This window comes from Helianthus annuus, chromosome 16 (assembly GCF_002127325.2).
Source record: "Helianthus annuus cultivar XRQ/B chromosome 16, HanXRQr2.0-SUNRISE, whole genome shotgun sequence".
NCBI lineage: Eukaryota > Viridiplantae > Streptophyta > Magnoliopsida > Asterales > Asteraceae > Helianthus > Helianthus annuus.
In genome coordinates, this window is record NC_035448.2 from 167433075 (window position 1) to 167456185 (window position 23111).

At 32.8% G+C, this 23111-nt stretch overlaps 1 protein-coding gene across 1 annotated transcript; it reads right to left on the bottom strand.

Annotated features, from left to right (window-relative positions):
• Positions 1–20712: 20712 nt before the first annotated feature.
• Positions 20713–21693, bottom strand: LOC110924239. The gene has a single exon (XM_022168269.1). The coding sequence runs from the start codon at positions 21691–21693 to the stop codon at positions 20713–20715; it is 981 nt and encodes a 326-aa protein (XP_022023961.1).
• Between the last annotated feature and the right edge of the window lie 1418 nt (positions 21694–23111).

The following is a 23111-nucleotide window of genomic DNA, read 5'->3' on the forward strand; positions in this document are numbered from 1 at the left end:
AAACTTAGTTAATTTTCAATGTTAAATCTGATCATGTGCAAGGCACATGGGGGCATTTTTGTAATTTCGTTTTTTGAGAAATTTATATAATTAACTTATAATAAAGACCTCACCATCTTCAAATTGCAGACATTCATCTCTCTTTCTACCCTCACTCACTAAAAACCACAATCACCTCCACCTCCACCTCCACAGCAGCTGTCACCACTCCCCACCACCGCCGCCGCCATACCCTTCACCTGCCATCACTGACCACCAAACCCCCTGCACCCATCTCACACCACCCACCTTCTCCATCATCACTCCGACTGAGCTGAACCATTGCTATTATCACCTCACAACCACTACTAAGCTAGCTGAAACAAAAACCTAGGCACTTTAAAACCCCCAAAAACAAGCTGTAAAAATCAACAAATATCATTTATCACCAGGAATTCCAACATAATTCAAGTAATTTGGTTCCTCATCTCTTCATCAATAACAGCCTAATTGCAGTGCTAAAGCGGTTCTAAACGTTTTTAGTCGACAAAACCTTTGATATTTGGTGAGTCTTGACCTAATAACAAAACAAGATCCAACAACATTGGTGCATAAACACGAAAACAATTAATGACATATGATAATCGAATTCAAAGAAGTAAATCTGAGCCACTCCCCACCACCACCGCCGCCATACCCTTCACCTCCGCACTCACCGGTAATTTCAGATCTGCATTTTATCAACACATCTCCATCATGCCCGGTTTAGTTTCCGTCAAAACGCCACCACGAATCTCCATTCCAGAAGACAACCACCAGATCCACACCACTCCCGACTCAATCAACCCCAAAACAACACCACCGGCGCAACGGAGGCCTCCATCACCCTCTCCGTCATCCTCACGCGCCAAGCCGTCGCCAGATCGGAGCTCCGGAAAGAAGAAATCTCCAGAAAAGCAGTTATTACTAGATGAATCCTCTCTCGATAACCCCCGATCTAGGTCCTTTTCTGTTAAAACTCGCGCGTGACACAATCACTATGTTTATTTCTTAATAATTTGTTGTTGAGCTGTTTTGTTATCTATCTGCTACAGGCATTCATATTGGTTGTTGTTGACTTTATTGTCATTTTGTTGCTGTGTTATATGACAAACTGTTTAATTGATCGCTTGGGTACTCATGTGGATGTTTAGATGTTAAGAGAGAGAGAGGTGAGGGAGATTGAGTGGAGAAGATGAAGATTTATAAATATATATTTAATATTTTTATTGAAAGGTAAAAAGACAAATTTGCCCTTATGTGGGGTCTATGTGACCAGATTTAACATTGAAAATTAACTGAGTTTGCCCTAAAGGACTTAACGTGCATGATTTTGAAACGTTAAGGACAAAACTCATCAATTTTAAAGGTAAAGGACAGCGCCTGAAATTTAGGACAAACATAAAGGACAAAACTTGTAATTTACTCTTTTTTCTAAATGAATTTAGTGAATTTCTACAAATTACTAAACACTTGGAAATAAATATGATAATATTTTAATATCTATACTACACTATAGATATTTTAAAATCAATGTTTGGATCAGGGGGTCTCTCAGGAAGCAGCCTCTCTATTCGTAGGATAGAGGAAAGGTTTGCCTACATCCCATCTCCCCCAGACCCTACGAATAGTTCTGCTATTTGTGGGATATACTGGGTATGGTTGTTGTTGTATGCTACACTACACTATACTATACCATACTATACTATACCATACCATAGTTTAGTTTAGTTTACATTATTTTAATTAGAGTAAATTGCCAAAATCGTCTCTGAGCTTTAAGCATATTTGTCATTTTCATTCAAAAAAAAAAAACTTTTTTGTATCATATAGTCCTTCACTTTTGATATCTTTTTCCATTTTCATTTAAACGTCTGACCTTTTTTGTCAAAATCGTCTTTAAGATTTGGGATTTATTGCCATTGATAACAAAAATCAATATTTATTTGTTTTTCAAAATTAATTTAGTGAATTTCCCTCTATAATTTCACAAAAAAACTTTTGTGAGTTGAAACTACTATTTAATTTTATATAAGTTACTAGGTTATCACCCGCGAACTTCGCGGGTAGGAAAATTTACTTTATATTAATCAAACTATGTCAGAAAGTTGTTTTATAATTGTTTTGAATTGAAAGTTGTAGTCATTAGGGTTGCGAACAAACTTGTTTTATAATTGTTTTGAATTGAAAGTTGTAGTCGTTAGGGTTGCGAGTAAGGTCAGAAACTTTGGGCAAGAACCGGAGCCAGAAATTTGCCTGAATGACCCACGACAAAAAAAAAACTTTTATTTATTACAGATTATTAGAACTTTATTAATATTTTGATCGTTCTTTATTATAACACTTAACATGTACAAAAAATAAAAAAAAAACTATAATGAATTCTCCAAGGCTTTAACACCACCATCGTCACCAACCTTTGAAACACACAAACACAATATCTTTTGATATGCAGAATCACATTGGTTGAGTACCACACATATAGGCCAAACATGTTGAAAGTTGACTGTAGTGCAATCCAAATTTCAAATGCATAGTTTTCAAATGTATTTATTATTGTTATAATATTATTTACGTAACTATATTTGACCTATTAATTATTATTTACAAAACATACTAAAAGTGGTTTTTGAAACTTTAAAAGTTAAACATATGAGGTAAAATCTTACTTCATAATAATAGATTGTCAATTTGTAAACAAAATTATTACCTCAAAATTATAAAATAAATCTATCTATGGAGTATCATTGGTAAACATACACGACATTCTCAAAATTACAGAGACAAATTTCAGTAGTTTGTTTGATTTACAAAATATTTTATAAATAGATATTAACAAACGGGAAATAATAAAGATAAAATATAAATTATTAATGTTTAGTTTATTAACAAATTCGAAACCTTAAATTTTTACCTACTTTGATTTTAAAAATATAAGAAAGTACTCACGGTTACGTCATTGATGGTTTTAAATTCAATTTGTTTGTTTTTAAAAATATATTAATTTGGAAATTCAAATTGTTTGTGTAAAAAAATATTCATGTGTCTTTATTGATCAAATAAACATTGTATCCAAATGACTTGTTTTTGTATAATAAAACATAAATGATATTAGTTTGTATTGATACAAAAATTTCCATGATCACAACATCAAACGGAATTTGATCCATTATACGAAACACCTAGTAAAATGGAAACGTATAATAAAACATAAATGATATTAGTTTGTATTGATACATGAAAAAGAGATTGTGTATTACTTAAGAATTTTTCAAAATACCTGGTTGAAGAAACCAAAGAATAGAATGAAAGTTGATATGTAATGGAGATGTATGTTGTAATATATATAAAATGATATTATAAATGGAATGTTTTTTTATGATGGGAAATTTAATAAGATACATTTTTAAATCTTAGACTTAATAAGATACCTTTTTAGGTTTTAACAGCACCAAAATGAACAGATTTGACAACATAGGCTTCAAGATCTTGACTAAGCATGTATGAACATATGTCCTTCGCATAATCATCCCAAAGAGTTAAATCAACCTCAACATCTCTAAAAAAAGAATATAGGCAATTAATTTCAGATTAACAAAATTAGGTAATATTTATAAAATATAAAGGAAAAAAATAATGTAAATTGTATTACTCGAGATCTTGAAGCTTAAGATTGAGGCGTTTTCAAATGCAGATTAAATTTTCAGACCCGCGAAGTTCGCGGGTGAATTTGAGTACTGGTTTGATGATTAAAGACTGAAAGCTCGAAAATTTTATTTCCAACCATTGAAAAGACAAAGATAGATCGCCTGTCTAAGGCAAGATCGTTTACCATCTCAGAACATCTATGAGTAAAAACACAGTTGTCAGTTAATCCGTCCATCTTAACGTTCCAAAATCTATCTCCTAAATAAAGAGTTGATTGACCACCTTTGAAAATTTTCCCATAAAATTGCCTCCAAAATTCATCAGCCATGACCTGCATAGGCAGTGATAATTAAAAATTAATTTAAAAACCAATATACAGAAAGAAAACATTATTCATCATACTGATTGTATAATATACTACTTACAATAACGTCTTCGTCAGGTGTGATTTTGGATATAAAGCAGTATTGATGAACAAATGATTTAAACACCATTAGAAAGAATGATGATTGTCCAAATGACTGAAACATAAGATAGTTATTTTTTCTTATACAACTATCCCGAACAACTTTGGTGAAGCCATTAGCAAGAACAGGGCCAACATCAGTTTTTTTTCAGTCTTACAAACCATAACTTGTTGCCATCAACAATCTTAACTGAATCTTTGTAAGGTGGTTGGTCTCCCCAAATCATTGAAGCAAAGTCATTAGGTACTTGCTATGAGTTTAAAAAAAAAAAGACAAACATCAGTTTACTAAAAATTTGATTAGTATTTAGAATACCAATAACCATACCAAAAATATCGGGTCATCTTCCTCAATAAGCTTTAAAAATGAAGGACTGTTGTTCATGGGATCCATATCTGAAAATTAAATATGAAGGTTTTTTACAAAATTAAACGGTAAAGTATTTATAGAAACACAATCAATATTTCTCAATAAACTTTAAAACTTATCTCAATAGTTTTGTTATTACCGATTTATCCGCTATTGTTGGTAGGGTAGCCAATGCAGATGCAGCCTGTATTCTTATCTTGAAAATAGAAGAATTACTGAGCGAAGTAAAAGAATACAAAAAACTGAAGGAGCCCTATGCAGAGCAAAGTAAACACAAAATCCAAACACCTATTAGTTCATCAAAGCACTTATTCTGCAATCCAAATAAAAAAACTCGGTAAAATAAGTTTAAAATATACCTTCACATTATGTTTTATATCCAAGTCAAAACACAAAATAATACATTGAAAGAAATTATAAAGCAAGAGAATTCAAGTAATAGAAATATAGAATTTTGATGTTAATTACCTTAGCGCCATCCCCTGTAAGCGGAAGAGAATAATCAATTAACAAAGAAACCTTCTTATATCACTCCATCAATTCTGTCACATTAAGGTAGCGTTTGGTATGCAGGAATGAGAGGTGGAATGGAATGAACCATTGAGAGGGAATGAAGAAAAGAGTGTTTGGTTGGTCGATGGAATGGAATCGCTCATTCCAAAATGCATTTCATTCCCTCAAAATCATTCCATCTCTCCCCCTTGTTTTTTTTTTCATTCCATTCCATCTTCATCATTCATTAACAACACCACAACCCACTACCGTTGCCACCACCTACCACCACTGTCATCCGCCGCCGTCACCCACCTTCGCCGCCACCCGCCACCGCCGTCACCCGCCACCGTCGTTGCCGACACCCATCTCCATCCCCGCCACCACCGTCGCCGCCATCCACCATCGTCGTTGCCACCTCCGATCAACGCCACCACCCACCTTCGATCATCGCCACCACCATTGCTGCTGCCACCTCCGATCATCACCGTCGTCGCCACCCACCTCTGCCATCGCTATCAACCACCACCACCACCACCACCACCACCACCACCACCGCTACCACCTGCTACCACTGTCGCCACCGCTACCACCTCTGACCACCACCGCCACCCACCTTCACCGTCACCCACCACCACCACTGTCACCGCCCGTCGCCGTCTCCAATCGCCGCTGTCTCCACCCACCACCGCCGCCGCCGCTACAACTTCCCCCTAGCACCACCCACCATCGCCGCCCATCATTGACCACCGCCATCCGATTTTATTCCTTCGTCTTTTCTCGCATACCAAACAACAAAAAGTTTTGGTTCATTCCATTCTCACATGGTAATCAAACAAGACATGGAATGGTAATGATCAATTCCATTACATCATCCATTCCATTACCTCGTCCATTCCATTCCCCCGTACATTCCATTACCCCATACCAAACATACCCTAAAGATGAATTAAGTTAATTGAAAAAGGAATGGCTAAATGGATGAAACACATTAATGGTTTACTTCCAAATTTAAATTTAAGAAAATGATTGGCTTCCAAATTTAAAATCAAACACATTAATGGCAAACTTCAAAATTTAAATTTAAGATAATGATTGACTTCGAAATTAAAAATATAAAATCACACACAATAATGGTTTACTTCAAAATAAAAATATAAATTTAAAATAATAATTGACTATCATTATACCGGATCAAAAAACACCAAAAACGATAAAATTAAACTTACCTCTTGTGTTTGAAAAAGATTCAAACTCCTGTAGTTGCATAAGTCATCATCAATAAGTTCAAGACATTGACCATATGGAACTTTTCCTTCCCACAATAAGATTGCAAAATCATACGGTATTTCCTATGAATCGAAACAAAAAACATATAAGCTTAAAATTTAATTTTAATGATTTAAAACATATATGTAACAACCAATAAATATTTTTAATATGATTGTTGAATAATTTGAATCTAATTAGCTATACAGAAATCAATAATTGTTGATTAAAGTTTATTAAAAATTAGGATAATTAACAATTATAAAAAATGAATATATTAAACTTCTATTTTAGGTAACTTTATTTAAAAATAAGTCAAATATAATTTAAATTTAAATTTAGTATAATATGTTGGAAGATTTAATCAAAATTATATATAGAATTTTAAATTTTAAACCACTAACATGTCTTTGTACATTGAACCCACCTAAAAAGGAAATCCAATTAATGTTATTAACTCTAAATCGCTTACTTCCATAATATCCTCCAATTCAAAATTTTGAATTTTAAATCAAGTTATTATCTATCATCTAAATAAGGAAATTATCAGCCAAATAAGCTTGCAAAATCATACGGTATTTCCTATGAATCGAAACAAAAAACATATAAGCTTAAAATTTAATTTTAATGATTTAAAACATATATGTAACAACCAATAAATATTTTTCATATGATTGTTGAATAATTTGAATCTAATTAGCTATATAGAAACCAATAATTGTTGATTAAAGTTTATTAAAAATTAGGATAATTAGCAATTATAAAAAATGAATGTAGTCAACTTCTATTTCAGGTAACTTTATTTAAAAATAAATCAAATATAATTTAAATTTAAAATTACTATAATATGTTGGAAGAATTTAATCAAAATGATATATAAAACTCAAAATTTTAAACCATTAACATGTCTAGGTACATTGAACCCACCTAAAAAGGAAATTCAATTAATGTTATTAACTACAAATCGTTTACTTCCATATTATACTCCAAATCAAAAATTTGAATTTAAAATCAAGTTATTATATATCCTCTAAATAAGGAAATAAAAATTAACAATAATAATTTTGGAACAAACGGATGGATAGCACCGAACCGTTATCATGATCCAAAATTCAATTGTCAAACATCAAGGATCAAACCATTAAACTCCAAGAACAAATATGATATTCAATCAAGCTTCAAACAAAACAATAGAAACGTGGAGCAAAGATTCTGACATGAAACAATAAGAATCAAGCTTTAAAAATGAAAAACTTTCAATTCAAAACAATTACTAATCGTGGAGCAAGGTCCAAATTTTAGATATTAATCATTATTTCTATAGTAGAAAAACATACCCAACTCATTTCAAGCATATTGAGTTACGATACACAATAAGACATACATCTCGAACCTGAAACTATACTCAAACCTATCAGTAACATTCATGAAAAAACATGAACCGGTGACATGACATCATGAATCCTTATTTACATAAATCAACAAAATGAAGAAAATCACATTTCAGTTTCATTGCAATTTATTTAATGTAAAAAAGATTAATTGATGAAAGCAAGCCTAGTTTTATAATTTTAATAAACATCAAAAAGACGCATAAATGCAACAATAATGAACAAATACTTGTGGGTGTACTTTCAAGCAAATAACAATCACAATAATGAAAAAAAAACCTAAACAATCAATTTTTTTGAAAAACAAAAAATGATAAACCAGACAATACAAATCAATTCCTATTTCATTGATCCACAATCAACAATCGACTATGCAATTTGACCATGAAAAATTTTATTTTAGTGGATCCCATTTAGTGGCGATTGGGCGTATCGATTACTCACAAAAAATAAAAAAATAAAATCAGATTCATAACATGGTAAATCATGAACAAAACGTATATCATATGATCTAAATGGATAGCCAAAGCTCTAATTCACACTAAAGCTTCAAACAAACAGTTCACAAGTTGGAAAAGAAGCTAAAACTTGAATTCTAATGGGATAATTTCCCCTAATCCTTTTAAATCCATACATGAATCAACAGTATTCTAAATAACAAAATAAAAAAAAATAAAAATCATAACAAACAAACTTACCATTGTTGAACAGATTCAAAAGGATTCCGCGATCGAGCATTGTTCATAGTAAATCATTGCCACGAATCCAAAACCAAACAAAAATTCCCAAATAAAAAAAGATTCGATTATAAAATCTTTAAATACCTGATTGAAAAGGGAAGAGATTAACACTAAAAATCATAGATGAATGAAATTTAGAACATACATTTGCAAAGAAGAGAGATAAAGGAAAGATTGAAGGGTGCTATTGATTGTGTAATTAGGGTTTGTCTTACTGAATGATTGAACAACATACCTGTGATTATCAAGATCAATCGAAGGAACAAAAGAAGCATATTTTGGATTTTGATGAAAGATTCTTGAACGAAAGAACATGATGATGAAGCATATTGGGTGATACCAGAAGATAAAGTTACCTACAAAATAAAAAAAAAGCTCTTCCAATCGAGAAGAGCAACTAAACAAAAATAAAGATTACCTGATGGTTTGATTTACAGACGACGATTGAAGAAGAGGATTCAATAAGACGAATGAAGAAGGAGATGATGTTGTCGGCTAGGGTTTAGAGAGAATAGATGAAGAGTTCTGATGGAATGAAATTAGGATATAAAGGATCCATTTGGATCATGTGGTCGAACCGAATTCTATTCGGATCCCGTGTCCAATATGATTTCCCTCCTAAACTAAAAAAAATGAGTTGCCACATCAGCAAAATTGTCCCAAATCCAATGCCACCTAGCCCAAATCACATCTCATTTATATATATATATATATATAGATTCACATGAAAACGTTAAAAAAAGTTAACAATAGTATGTAGTAGTTCCTATAATTGTTACTATAATTGATTAACATATATGTTTAGAAACAATTTTAGAAACTCTATATAATTAAAGTTGATTATGTTAACTAATTTAAATATGAAATATTATACTTAAATCCATTACATCTATAATTAAAAGTTTGGAATTTAAATAAATTATAAACTATTTTAGTAAACCTTGTTGGGATCTACATATAATAATAACTCTAAGTACACATTCACGGTTGATTTAATTATTTATTAAAAAAATACTAACATAATTAATGTAAAATAATTTAATACATAAAACTATTCAATTTATATGTAATAAAAATAAAAGGTTTGAATGCTAATGCAATAAAGAACCCGAAATTTAATAAACATTAATGGAAACAAATCATCTGTTATTGATACGACGATAATAAACGAAAATCAATATCAAACCCAACATCAAGTACTGAAATAAATGTTCCGACAAAGATTAAACAAAATAAAACATCAGAAAATCTTTGAAAAATCTGAAATGACTATTAAATCCTGAGACTACTTTTCCAGCTTTGCTTTCAAATACAAACCTTCATTGTTCTCACAATCACCCATACGCGGTTTAGTGGAAGACTGAGAAGAACATAAATCCACATCATAAACGGCATCCAAATTACGCTTAAGTTCATTCTCCAGCATCTTCGACCCAACATTGTATTAAGATTCTGATAGTAGTTAAAATATAAATGAAAGCGTATTAAGATTCTGATAGTAGTTAAAATATAAATGAAACCATAATCTAAAATGAACAACAAAATATAAATAAAAATTTAGTTGATACAATTAGAAGAATTAAAATAATAAATTTTGCTAACTTTTCCTTGAATGTCAGCATCTGATCAAAATTGTCGTTAATGAAAAGCCGTGTACCATCAAAATTTGTAGATATCCCCCATTTACCTGTTATTAAGTAACATAAATACACATCACATTTACTCGAGATATTAAAGCTTAAGATTGAGCCGTTTTCAAATTAACATGAGATTGAACACTTACCTGCATAACTCAACTTTGATCAAAACAAAACCTCAATTGCAAATAGAAAACTGTGACAATCAAAATAAGGATTTTTTTATTAGTACTCAACAAATGATCGTTAAATAATTAATTAAAAGTGTAATACCATATAACAAAACAAATATTATATATATTTTGATAAAAAAATAAATTATCTACATCAAAATTATTTGTCATTCTATTGTAGTTTCCATTTTACTTAAATATGATTGTTAATTAACAAAGAAACAAATTTATCTAAAATAACTTTGATATGTTATTGCATTATAAATGAAAATATTACTTTACAAAACTTTTGAAATTACGAATAGACAAAATCGACCAAATAATTTAACATAAATAAATTATCATTGTTTTGTTAATTATTATACATATTTATAAGTTTCCTAAAATTATATTAGATATTTAATAAAAATATAAGATATACATCTAGAAATAAGTCAACATACAAATTCAAACATCAACTTATTTGGTAATTTGACTGTTATGTTTTATCGTGTGTAAGATATATTCAATTGTTGTATTTTTAATAGAAATATATAAAACTAACATTCGTATTGAAAAAAAAAATACATAAGTAACTATCATAATTCGAACAAAATATCGAATCAGAAATACGCACATCAGAAAAAAACTATGGAGGACAGACTCGGTTCAGAAATAAATATATATAACTGCAAAGGAAGTAAGCAATTTTAAAAAAAAAAATATAACCGTTACATATTTATAGAAACAATGTCTAATTAAAGAAACAGACTTATAATTCAAATTTCAAAAATTAACCTTAAAAAACAATAGTCTATTTATAGGAAAAAAATAAATTTTAAAAAGAAATTAAATGTTTCTTTAAAGCTAAATTGAACAAATGATAACTGAAAAATCAAAGAATATGAACTAACCTGTTTTAGTCGACGAACAATTCGAGTCCAATTGTCACAAAAGATTGAGGGTTTACCATTAGAAAAACAAACCATAAAACATTCAGAACATATGTTTTTAATTTTTGAAAAAAAAAATACCGAACAGAAAGGTTAAAATCAAATCTACACAAACTTAAAAAAAAGAAAACAACTATAACATTTAACTAACTTCTGTTGTTTCACGAATGATCGGAGTCCGATTTTATCCAAGATTTAGGGTTCCACATGAAAAACAAAATCAACAAAAATCAGTAACTTTGATAAATGTAGATGATGATAATAAAACCTTTGATCTTGATTTTGTTTGCAAAAAAACAAAAAGATAAATGTTCAATCGCTTGATTAAAGATACACAATAGATAAACAACAAATTAAAACAACATACCTTCAATTTTTATGATCAGATCTACAAAGTTTAGGACAAAGAAGAAATTAAATGCATTCGACACAATCTTTATAAAATCAAGTTTCTATAGAATTGAATAACATAAATAAAGCAGATTTAGGATCGATTGTGTAGATTACAATCGTAAAACAATGAAATCAGAAACAATAAAATCAAAAACATAGAAACATACCTTTGATTGGTTAATAGGATTGATTTGTGTGAAGAAGATGATGTTGCAGAGGTTTGGCTATGGTTTAGAATTGAGGATCTTGGTGGTGGTGATAGGAGAGAGGATGCAACTTAGTTTTTTAGGGTTTGTAAAGTGTGTGCAAGAAGAATGAGAAAAAAAAGGAAATATATACTATGACCCGAATTCGAAAAACCCGACCCAACTCAATTCGGATCCCGCCTCTTTTTACTTGGAATCGTGATTGTAGAAAGCAAAATGGGATTTCCCTCCTAAACCAAATTGCCACATCAGCCTAGATGGCCAAATACAAAGGCCACATAGCCCAAATCCATCTCATTTATATATGTATATGTAGATAAAAGCAATGTGTACAACTAACTAATGCACAATTCATTTTTCTTTTTGTTTATTGGTCCATTGAACCATTAGTTCATATATTCCTCTTTTTACCAATTTTTGGTTTGTAACTAAGAGGTGTAATTCAATATTTTACACTTTTTTGACCTATACCTTTTTGTCTTTTTTATTTTTGTCACAAGTTTTTTTATCCAATACTTTTTTATTTTCAACTTTGTTCACTTTTCATCTTTTAAAAATTCGTCGTTTTACTTTTGGGTCTAAATTTTACAAATTAACACCCCCAACGCGCGAGTGTGGTACAAAGTTTTTACATTATTTTGTTTTGCAGTTTAACGGCTCTATCGCAATGCACGGGGTGCTATGTCAACTTAGTTTTTCTTTTCGATGTTTTATGTTTCAGTTTAATTTTTGCAAGTTAATACGTTGGAACGCGCGTGTATGGTTCAACGTTTTTACGTCTACTATTTGTTCGGTTTAACAGTCCCGCCGCAAAGCGCGGGTCGTAAATACTAGTATAGTTATAAAATTAAAACTTCAAAGGTATATAATATAACATCTTAAACGATGGAGAATATCTTTTCAAATATACTTTATATTAAATATGAAAAAACCAATTTCATTTATAATTGGCTAACTCATCTCAAAAGTCAAAAGTTCAATTTGACTCACAGGACAACATATCATGGATCCAACAAAATGTCAACGATGATTACACGACCAATACGATGTCGCATGCGTTGTAAATGTATATGTGGAGACTGGAGAATGTCTATTATAGTCTATCATCTATATAATTTACATGATTATATATAATTTTACAAGTTGTTTTAGCAACAAGATATTTTTTTGGAGTTTTGATTTTACAATGTTTATGGATTGATAAATTACCAGATTTTTTAATTTCGATTATTTTTAGTTATTGATAAATTAATATCAGAGCTAGACTTGTCTTTATTACATACTTATAATCTCTTTTTTTTTAAATTACTTACGCGTATAAAAAAAAATAAAAGGTGTTAATTTCGTATACACAACAAGATAGCTTTTATCTCAGCCTACTTAAAATCATAATTAGGGTAAATCGTATGAAATGTAATGATTATATGCATCTTCAAGATAGAGATATTAAACGCTATCTATCACTAGTTTTTGCAATTTTCCCTTTATGCACCTATATTCTATAGTGTGTTACCTTTGTGTACAATATCTCCTTATATGTATGTAGTACATTACTTTCATGTGCAATTCCTCCTACTATGTACGAACCTTGGGACATTTTGGTACAATATGAAATGGAAGAAAGATAGGAAACAAAACTACCCAACTTACTAGCAAGATTGAGAGGAACCTCTCCTTGAAGAGAACTATAGCAACTACCATCCAAATAGAAGATGTCGAACCTTGTTCCAGTTGTTCTTTAGGACAATCGGATCGACACTCATTGCTTGTGTGTTAGTCTATATTTCCTTCACTTCCCTTTTTTTGAACGTCAAACAAACATACTACTGAATGCTCATAGATATGCATTTTGTAGGTTTTGAACCCTCCACGTCTTAGATAGAGAGGATACGTCTTACCACCACAACAGGCCCCTTGAGGACCACTTGTCCACTTCCCTTCTATTTAGTTCTCTGTGTTTTAACTCCATGAAAACAATAATGTTTTTATACCCCTGTCTTTTCTCTCCCTTTCATTTTCTCATATTTCTAACTAAAAAAATGAACATGCAACGTAAATGGTGTGTGTATAAATTTATTTCAAACAAAATAAATAAAAATCTTCAAGAATAAGCTAAAAACCAAGTAAAAGAAATGACATAAACCCAAAGTAGTAATGTCTCATTCAATATGCAACAATTTATCACATGGTAATGATTATGTAGGATGTCATGTTTTCACTTCTGATAAGAAGAGCATCTATTAATGTCTCTTCATATCAAACAATTTCATCCCGACAATCGTCATTGACACTTCGTGTCTCATTTAATTGCACAACTTTTTCCGTTTAGAAAAAACCTTCATCAATTTGAGTTAGATTACAGTAGGGTGTGTGCCATTCGGGTTGGTTTTATCTCATAACCAAACAAACCATAAGCGAAAGTTTCGGGCATTGAAAATGTGTACCCAATCAGTTTGGTTATGTTCCGTTCTTAAATATATAAAACTAGGATTGCGACCCGCCGTGCCGCGGTGATTCTTTAGTTATAACCAAGTCAATATAGGACGCGCACGTTATGTTAAACCTGTCAAACGGGGAAAAAGAGACGATGTAAAAACGTTCACCCACACACGCACATTGCGTCATGATAACTCGCAAAATTTAGAACGAAACGTAAAAACGTTAAACCAAACACGCACGTTGCGATGTGTTAAGTCACAAAATTTAGATCAAGCATAAAACGAAAAATTTGCGGAAAATGAAAACTATAAAGGACCAAAGTTGAAAGTAAAAAACGTTATGAGGATAGATTGCAAAAAATAAAAAAGTTTTGGGTTAAAAGTAATTTATGAAATACTTTTGGGTGAAAAGTAAAAAAAAATCAAATTTTTTTTTTGAAAACCTCCAAAGCCAACGTTATAACTACCATATGCATAACCATTTTTTATTTGAAAACCTCCAAAGCACACCCCGCGTTGCGGCGGTGCGTAAAACGGTGTCAAATACTACTAATATCACACAACCCTCATCGACCACCAACACTGACTCGACCTAGGATATGCGTGTTGCGACGAACCTGTCAAACATGGAAAAATAGAGGTAAAAACGTTGAACCACACATGCACGTTGCGTCGTATTAACTCGAAAAATTTAGAACTATACGTAAAACGAAAACTTGCAAAAGATAAAATGTATAAGTGAAAAAAGTTTTGAAGTTAAATTGCAAATAATGAAAAGTGTTGGCTTAAAGTTAAAAAAAAATTATGTAGAGTTAAAATTGTAAAAGATAAAAACCTTTGGGTTAAAAGTAAAAAATCAACTTTTTTTTTTTTTTTTTTTTTTTTTTTTTTTTTTTGTAAAATGCCCAAAGCATAATGTATAAGTCATGATACACATATAACTTGCTAATTTATATATGGAATAATGGTCCGGTATGGTTAGATTCATTTTAGGTTTGTCTTACTTGGGGCAATTTAATTTAATGGGTTTTATCTATATGATATATATGTATGTAGGGTAGGGTTCTAGAGTGAATAATAGTATATTTGTGAACTAAGTGAACAAATCCGGACCATTGATTTACATTATCAAACATAAAATACACTAGTGTATTTTCATCATCAAATTCTGGTCATTGATTTACACTTGTGTATTGATAATGAAGGGCTAGGATTAATTTCTTATGGTTCACTATTAATAGAGTTGTTCACAATTAATAAACTAATCCTATGTAGGTAAATGGTAAAAGCTTTAAAAGTATTTGAATCATTGATAAAAAAAATTAACGATATAGGTTTCTTCTCCTTTTTATTGTAAAAAAAAAAAAAAACTATAAATTTTTGTTTCTTCTTCCTTTTATCGCACTGATTCCTTCGTCTAAAATGAACCACCACTGTCTAACACCAAAAAAATAAGCATCTAAACCAAAGCATAACATATCACTTTGGCACAAGTCATAATGAAAACACACCATTAGTTAGAGATGTAAAAATTACTATTTGTGAACTGAAACCGAATGTCAACCCAAACTTAAACCGGTTGTAACCGGATTGAGGCTGATAGAAACCGTAGGTTTAGGCCCAGTTTATAATCCTACCTCTTGAAATTGGTTTGAACTTTAGTACCCATAAATAAAGGGTCAACAAACTGAAATAACTCGAACAGGTTGTTGATTTTTCGTGGATCAACCTAAACCGGTTTAGTGTTTGAAGCCGATTTATGCACCTCTGCCATCGGTTATTTGTTTGGTTATGACACACGACGCCACAACCGAAATCGAACCATAAAATATGTGTTTTGAAAATGGTTAACCGAATCATTGGTTATTTATTGATTTATCAGTTATTTATTTTTTCAACTCAATATATCTGTTAGAAACAAATATGTTGTGCATAACACTATAGCCTAATGTCATCTTGGGGTTGGGACAAGACTTTGAGACCAATATGTCTAGGGTTCGATTCCAACAAAGGGATTTTTTCCATATTTATTTGGTTTCCTTTTGAATTGGTTTATAAGCATTATGCCTAGTGGAGATGGATATGATCGGGTGGTTTCACTGGTGGTACGATAATACTACAGTAATTAACCAGTGATCCAAATTTGACTTTCAGAAAAAAAAAAAAAACAAATATGTTAAATTTTATTATTATTCTTTAAATCTAAATATAGTATTATAAATTATAAATTTGCAACATGAAAAGGCTATTTGGTGTTGTACATCATGCTTTATTAGTGTTTTATCCATGTTATCAATTGAACTCATGGCTTTTTGGGTTGTACTTAAATAAGGGTACAAAACCCACATATCTCTCTCATTCACACTCTTTCTCATATTCATTCTTCTCTTCTTTCTCTCTCTATAATTAGTTCCCCTCAAGTTAGCACGTCCTCTTTTGATTTATGTTGGTTTCGTGGCTTTTGCTTCATGTTGAGGTAACGGTGACCTTCCTATTGTCTCATGTTTACACCGTCCGCCGTCGTTGTCGGTTTGGTGTTGTGTTTATTTATGTGGATTTTCGTGGTTTTTTTTGCATCATGTTGTTGAGATCTCTGTGACGGTGCCATTGTCTCATGTTTACAACGTCCACCGGTGTTGTCGGTTTGGTGTTGTGGTTGTTATGCTTCGGTTTGGTATTGTGGTTGTTATGCATGAAAGGGTTTGTACATTTGGCTTAGGGTTTATGATGTTTGGGAAGTCTTTTATGCATGAATGGGTTTGTACATTTGGCTTAAGGTTTGTACCCTCTTTTGGGTATAAAATCCCACACCTCCGGTGACGTTGCCGGCGCCGATGTCGGTTTGGTGTTGTGGTTTGTGCCAAGTGGTTTATGCTTGATGGTATTGAGGTGCGAAGCCGGCCACGTTGCCGGTGTCAGTGTCGATTATGATTCTAGCTATGATGAGTTGAGAAATTTACTTTTTAACATTAATAAAAATGGCATGCATAGATGTTGGATGGTAGGTCTAAATCTGCAACCCCTTTGCAACTGCCTCTTTAAAGAACTCTGAGCCTATGTTTTCGGTTTTGAGTTTGGTTTTACTTTTCGTTTTTTTAGTTTTGTTTACTAGGTTTTGGTTTTGAGTGATGGCCGGTAATGGTGAAGGTGTGAACGGAGGACGATGGTGGGTAATGGTGAGTGATGGTCGGCAATGGTTATGTAGGAATCGTATGACATTTGGGAAGCTTTTTTTGGTTTAATTGGAGTTTGGGTCTGGGTTGTCAAAATGCATTAGCGACAAACCAGGTGGGTACCAAAATACGTTGAATTGACCAAAAGGGTGAAAGAGTTGGACTTGGACTTTGTAGACTCAGACCAAAAGGGATAGTTAAAAAAAATTGAGAAAAGGGTTGCTAAAAGATGATAAAAATGGACTACACCTACATGTCTCGGAAAAGTAAAATTATTGAGATTTGGAAAAGAAATTGGAAAAAAAGGGCCTACTGATTTCGACTTACATACAACATCATGCGGTTGTCATTATTACATTAATTATACACTCCTACACTAAGTTCAATAAACATAATATTTAACTAAATGTGGTTTGAACAGTTTTGTCGGTATAGTCCAAAATTTTTATTTATATCCTGTGGGTTTAAAAACTTTTTATAACTGTCATTTTGGTCCAACTGACTTAACCTCATCCAGAAACTTCATTAAGTCAGAGGCCATTTCCAAAAGCCCGATTCGAGTAATTTCCCTTTCATTTTTTTTGTTAAACTTTTATTGTAAATGAATTAACAATCATCCTTAGATAAAAAGTTAGATTATACTACTTCAAACTAACAAAATCAACTTGATGGTGGGACATACTCATATATTGTACAGATAAGAAACAATGATAAAACCCTAATGGTACACAAGTCATAGAAGAGAAGCCCACGATGTGTGGTGACGACATTATTTTTCGGTGAGTCTTGCTCCTCAGGCTTGCCTTAAAATCAGGATTTGGGAGTTGAGTCAAATATAGAATGAAACCATTTAACCTTGATCGTACTAGGCAGAACGTAACAAACAATTGGCTTCTACTTTCTGTGAAACCGAACACCGTCGTAACGCGCCGTATAATTCTTCTATTGTTCTAAATTTGTAACCCCGGCCGCAACGCGGCGGGTGTTAAACCTAGTTAAAGATAACTTTTAACTCACTTTCATAATCAATATTATGTTTCTAATCTAAATAAGACAAAATTTGAATTGGCTAGATTAAACGGTCACCTTCCGTAAAAGTTATGCACGTTGTCTTTTATCCCTTGTTTCGTGCATCTTTTTGTTCGACGTTTATTTAATTTCATATTTTATCAGATTCTGTTATCTTTTAAAGTACTATATTTTCCAAATCTTTCATTTTCATTTCTATATCACTAACTTTTATTATATTACATATTAGACTATTAGAGAAAAGCTTAAAAGCTTTTAACAATTTTAAAGAAAGTTTCAACAGTCTCTTGTTTGTATTATTAGCTTTAGCTTCAGTGGTGAAGCTTGAAAATCTTCACCGGGGGTCGGAAGTTACCGAAACTAAAAATTCTATATAAGTATTTTTTTTATAGAAAACCGGGAGGTCGAAAATGTATATACCTAAATATTCTGTACGAAACGTACATACATAACACTACTGAGCGAAGAGTTTCAGGGGTCGGGCGCCTCCGGCCCCTTGAAAGCTGCGCCTCTGTTTACCTTAGTTGTCAATCTATGTAATAAACATTGAAATTCAGTTTGTATAATAATAATTAATAAAATTGTATTCTTTTATGATTTTATGTGACAAGTTATCCATATTTCACGTAACCAGATTATTTTTAGTTTTTATTGGTTTTCAAAATAGAGTTGTTATCATAATAGTTTACAATGAAACAAAGTTCAAGAAGTAATAGTCTACTGCCTTTGGAGTTTTGAGAATCGAACGCCACAATGTTAACTATTTCACAATATCACCGCCACCCACATCTCTCCAGTGAACATGTTAGTTATTTTAGTGTAATCGGGATTAACTTGGTGATTAAAGGGAATTATGATATACATCGAACAAATTAGGAGGTGCGGGAGTGCACGCTTGTTTGAGTGGTTATAATTCCGAGTGTTCGAGCGTAGTCCAGATTGGGGGTTCAGATATGAGCATGCTACATTACGAGGAGATTGGAAGCAATGTTGCTGACTGCAAAGACTTCTAGGAAGCTAGCAAAGACTTGGAGGGCTTACATGTCTAATTAAGTGTATTCTTATGGGTCCGAAGAATGAATTCTAAAAGTTGGAAGACTAGTTTGTAAATTTATGAATAAGGACTTACATGATAGCGAGGAGTCTCGAAGGGGGACATCGTGGTTGTAATTAAGTCGTGTACTTCTGCGGGTGTGGTGTATATATCCTAGAAAACCTAGGAATTTTTGTTCAAAAATAAAGTGAGGAACGACTTCAGTTGTTGAAGGGAGAGCTCACATGGAGATATGCGTTGCTCGAATTAGCCATCTCGTCCTTTCAATCATCGGTCAAACTTTGTCATATTTATTCTCTCGCTTTGTTGAGTTCTCATTAGCACAGTTCGGATTTCAACTGTTGAAGTCTGTGAGTAGTCTCGTGAGAGATCTGTTGAGATAGATATCTCGTTCTTGTGATAGTTCATATTAAGAAAAATGCTTTATCACAGCCGTGAAGTCATTGTTTAGTATGTGTTAAATTTATAATAGTTTGATTGACTTTTGTACGTTTTAGTTGAGTATATTGAATATTATCAGTTTTTTACATGCCTTACTTTTGGTTAGGTCTAATTTACCTTTTCACTACACTCTCAAATTTACCTTTTCAATAAATAGATTATGTGTAATTTACCTTTAAAATAGATTAGGTCTAATTTACCTTTTTACTACACTCTCAAATTTACGTCTTCAATAGATTAGATGTAATTTACGCTTTCAATACACTCTAATTTACCTTTTCGGCAGATTAGGTCAACCGTTTTCTTCAAATTTTGAAAAATGATGTTAACAAATAATAACACATTGTCACATAATTAGTCACTTCTCAGGTCAATTTTGATCATAATCGTAAACTAAACAGTTCCAATTTGGCCTCTTAGTTTTTTTTAACCAAATCAAACCAAACATGTCGATTTCAAGTTGCTTTCACGATGACCATCCATATTATATTACAAATATTTTAAACCCTAAACAAATTATCTCAAGCAACATCAACATCAACATTAATTATTATAAATAAATCCAATCATCTGATTTAATAATTATTAAAATATGAAATGATTTAACAACTTTGTCTTATGTATTAACCTCGTGTAATTCAAAAAGTTTAAACAAGATGGGCTTCAAAATTTTAAATTAATTCAGATTTTTCATAGTAATTCACTAATTCGACCTAAAGCTGTAACAAAATCATAATTCACAAAAACTTTTAAAAAAAGTATATTAAGTTATTAACACAGAATTAACAAAAATAAAATAGAAACACGAAATAATATACCAAAAGGTGGTGAAACTATGAAAGTCAACGGTGTGGATGCGACCTCCCGAAATCAGCAAGCTTCCGTGATCTATTAGCATAGAACGATTTAACATTAGATATATGAGGCCGTATATCGCCGTTAACTCCGCCGTCCAACGGTGGTTTTCCTTTCACGTTCCATAACCGACTAGGACTCGCACGCACTAACGGACTCAAACAGAAAATCAACTCCGAAACACTCCGCTGTGCGCTGCCGCGCCGGACTGTCGGATGCGACTGCGTCTTCTTCGGCGTCTGTTTAAAGGACTCCACCTCCGCCGATTCGTAACCGCTTGATCCGTCACTGAAATCCTCTTCACCACCGTCATCGGAGTTTCTCACCGGTGACATTCCTCGATCTCGAACAACACACCGTTGCTTCCGTACAGCGGCGGATGATGAAGATTCGGTTACGTAAACCGATTTATTCTTCTGACGACGATCAGAAACTGGACGAACGTTCGAGAACCACAACGGAGATGACGTCACTGACGTCGGCTTACCAGCGGCGCCGCTCGGCTCGCCGGAAGTGGAAACGGAAGCTCCGTGAATCGAATCGGAGTCTCCGTCACGTCCGTTAGACCTGAACAGGTTTGAAAACGTTGAAAACCTAATCAAACTCTTCTTCTTATTGTTCGATGAAGTTGCAGTAGCACCGCCGATGCAACCGCCGGAAGTAACCGCTATCTGCGGTGAGTTGTAGAACCCTTGATCTGAGAGGCTGTGGTTCAGGTGAGGTTTGTTAGAAGGTTGTTGGACGGTTGTAACAGAATTCTGTTGCTGTACGGATTTCCGGTGGTTGATATACGGAGAAACAGAACGCTGTAGCGGCGGATTGGTGTTTGAATTACAGTGGTTCTGTGATTGGTCCTGGGCTTCGGCTTGTTTCTGAGCGAGGATTAGTTTGAATAGGCGTTCACGGAGACAAGAAGCGCAGACGCCGTTGATGCTGCTGAGATCGGTGTTGTGTTTCTTACACCTCATCTATAGATATGTGATATGTGATATATGAGGTTGTGTTTGTGTATTGATATGAATTATTATGTACATATATCTGTGAGTGTTTTGAGAGTTTGGTGGAAGTGATGGCAGTGGTGGTGGTGGTGCCGCTTCCGCCGGCGGTGTTGGTTGGGGTGAGCTGGTGAGGTGTGAAGAATGAGATTTTATGGTTTTGGTATGTATGGTAGTATAAAAAGGGGTAGTGTTACACTTTAACCCCCTTATTGTTTTGTTTTTGTTGTATTACTAATGTTCTAGTTTCATCATTGGATTTGGGCAAGTTACACAAATGGTCCATGTGGATTGTGGTACCGGGTATTTTCCGTAGCGGTACCCTTTTTAGGGATTTTCGGTACTAACTTTTAACCTTTTCGGTACTGGTACCGGATATTTTCGGTAACGGTACCCATTTTTAGGGATTTTCGGTATCAGTTGGTATGGAGCTCATCCCTGGTATGCTTAATTTGTGGTTTGATGTTCCAACTTTGAAAAATTGCGAGCTTAGACTAATGTTTTGTAGGCGGGTAATATGGTTGGTCTCTAGAGCAGATGGTTGTCTATTTGAGTGTTAAGTAAGCTATGTGCCTCTCACACTAATGGTATATTTGTCTTTTCAACCTGTATTACATATTTACATCAAGTGTTCTAGACCATTTTGACTCATACTCCATATATGTTTATTATCGATTGTGGTGATTTCCATCAACAATCATCTTAGAACATCACCATTCCTTGAATCATTCCCCTCACTTCAAGCATATTTTAAGAAGCATTTGTTTGATGTTTCAATCACTTTAGTAAAGTTTATAACAGAAGATATTGTGGTACCTTAACATTGTCCAAAATCGAACAAGTTTTGTTTTTCTCTTTTTTGTTATTGTTGTTGGTTTTTACTTTGATTCACAACGAGTTACCTAAATTTATTCTCTCTGTAGATTCATCTTAGGGATGCATACGGGAGGGTTTCTTTCGTTGATATATTTGATATTAATAAGTTTCAATCCATGAAATATACTTTATGTAAGAGTCAGGATTGACTGACTGAAGTGGGAGATTTTTTCTTTAATCATTTTGTGAGTCCATGTATAGACTTCGACTAGCTTTAAGCATTGGTCATTATGTTTTAAATTCGGGTAAGTCTGCATTTAGGTGTTGTTTTTAAGAGGTAAAATGTATGCAGTCTGCGGACCACATCTGCAGACATCTGTAGAAGAAGATGTGGACCAAATCTCTGCAGTCAGTAAAAGGAAGGTTTTTTGTTTTTAACGTATGCATACTTTTAAAATAAATTGGTGGTGGTGTACGGACGATGATGGTGGGTGGTGGTAGTGTTGGACGGTGGTGGGTGGTGGATGGTGGTGGTGGTGATGGACAGTAGTGGGTGGTGGTGATAGACGGTGGAT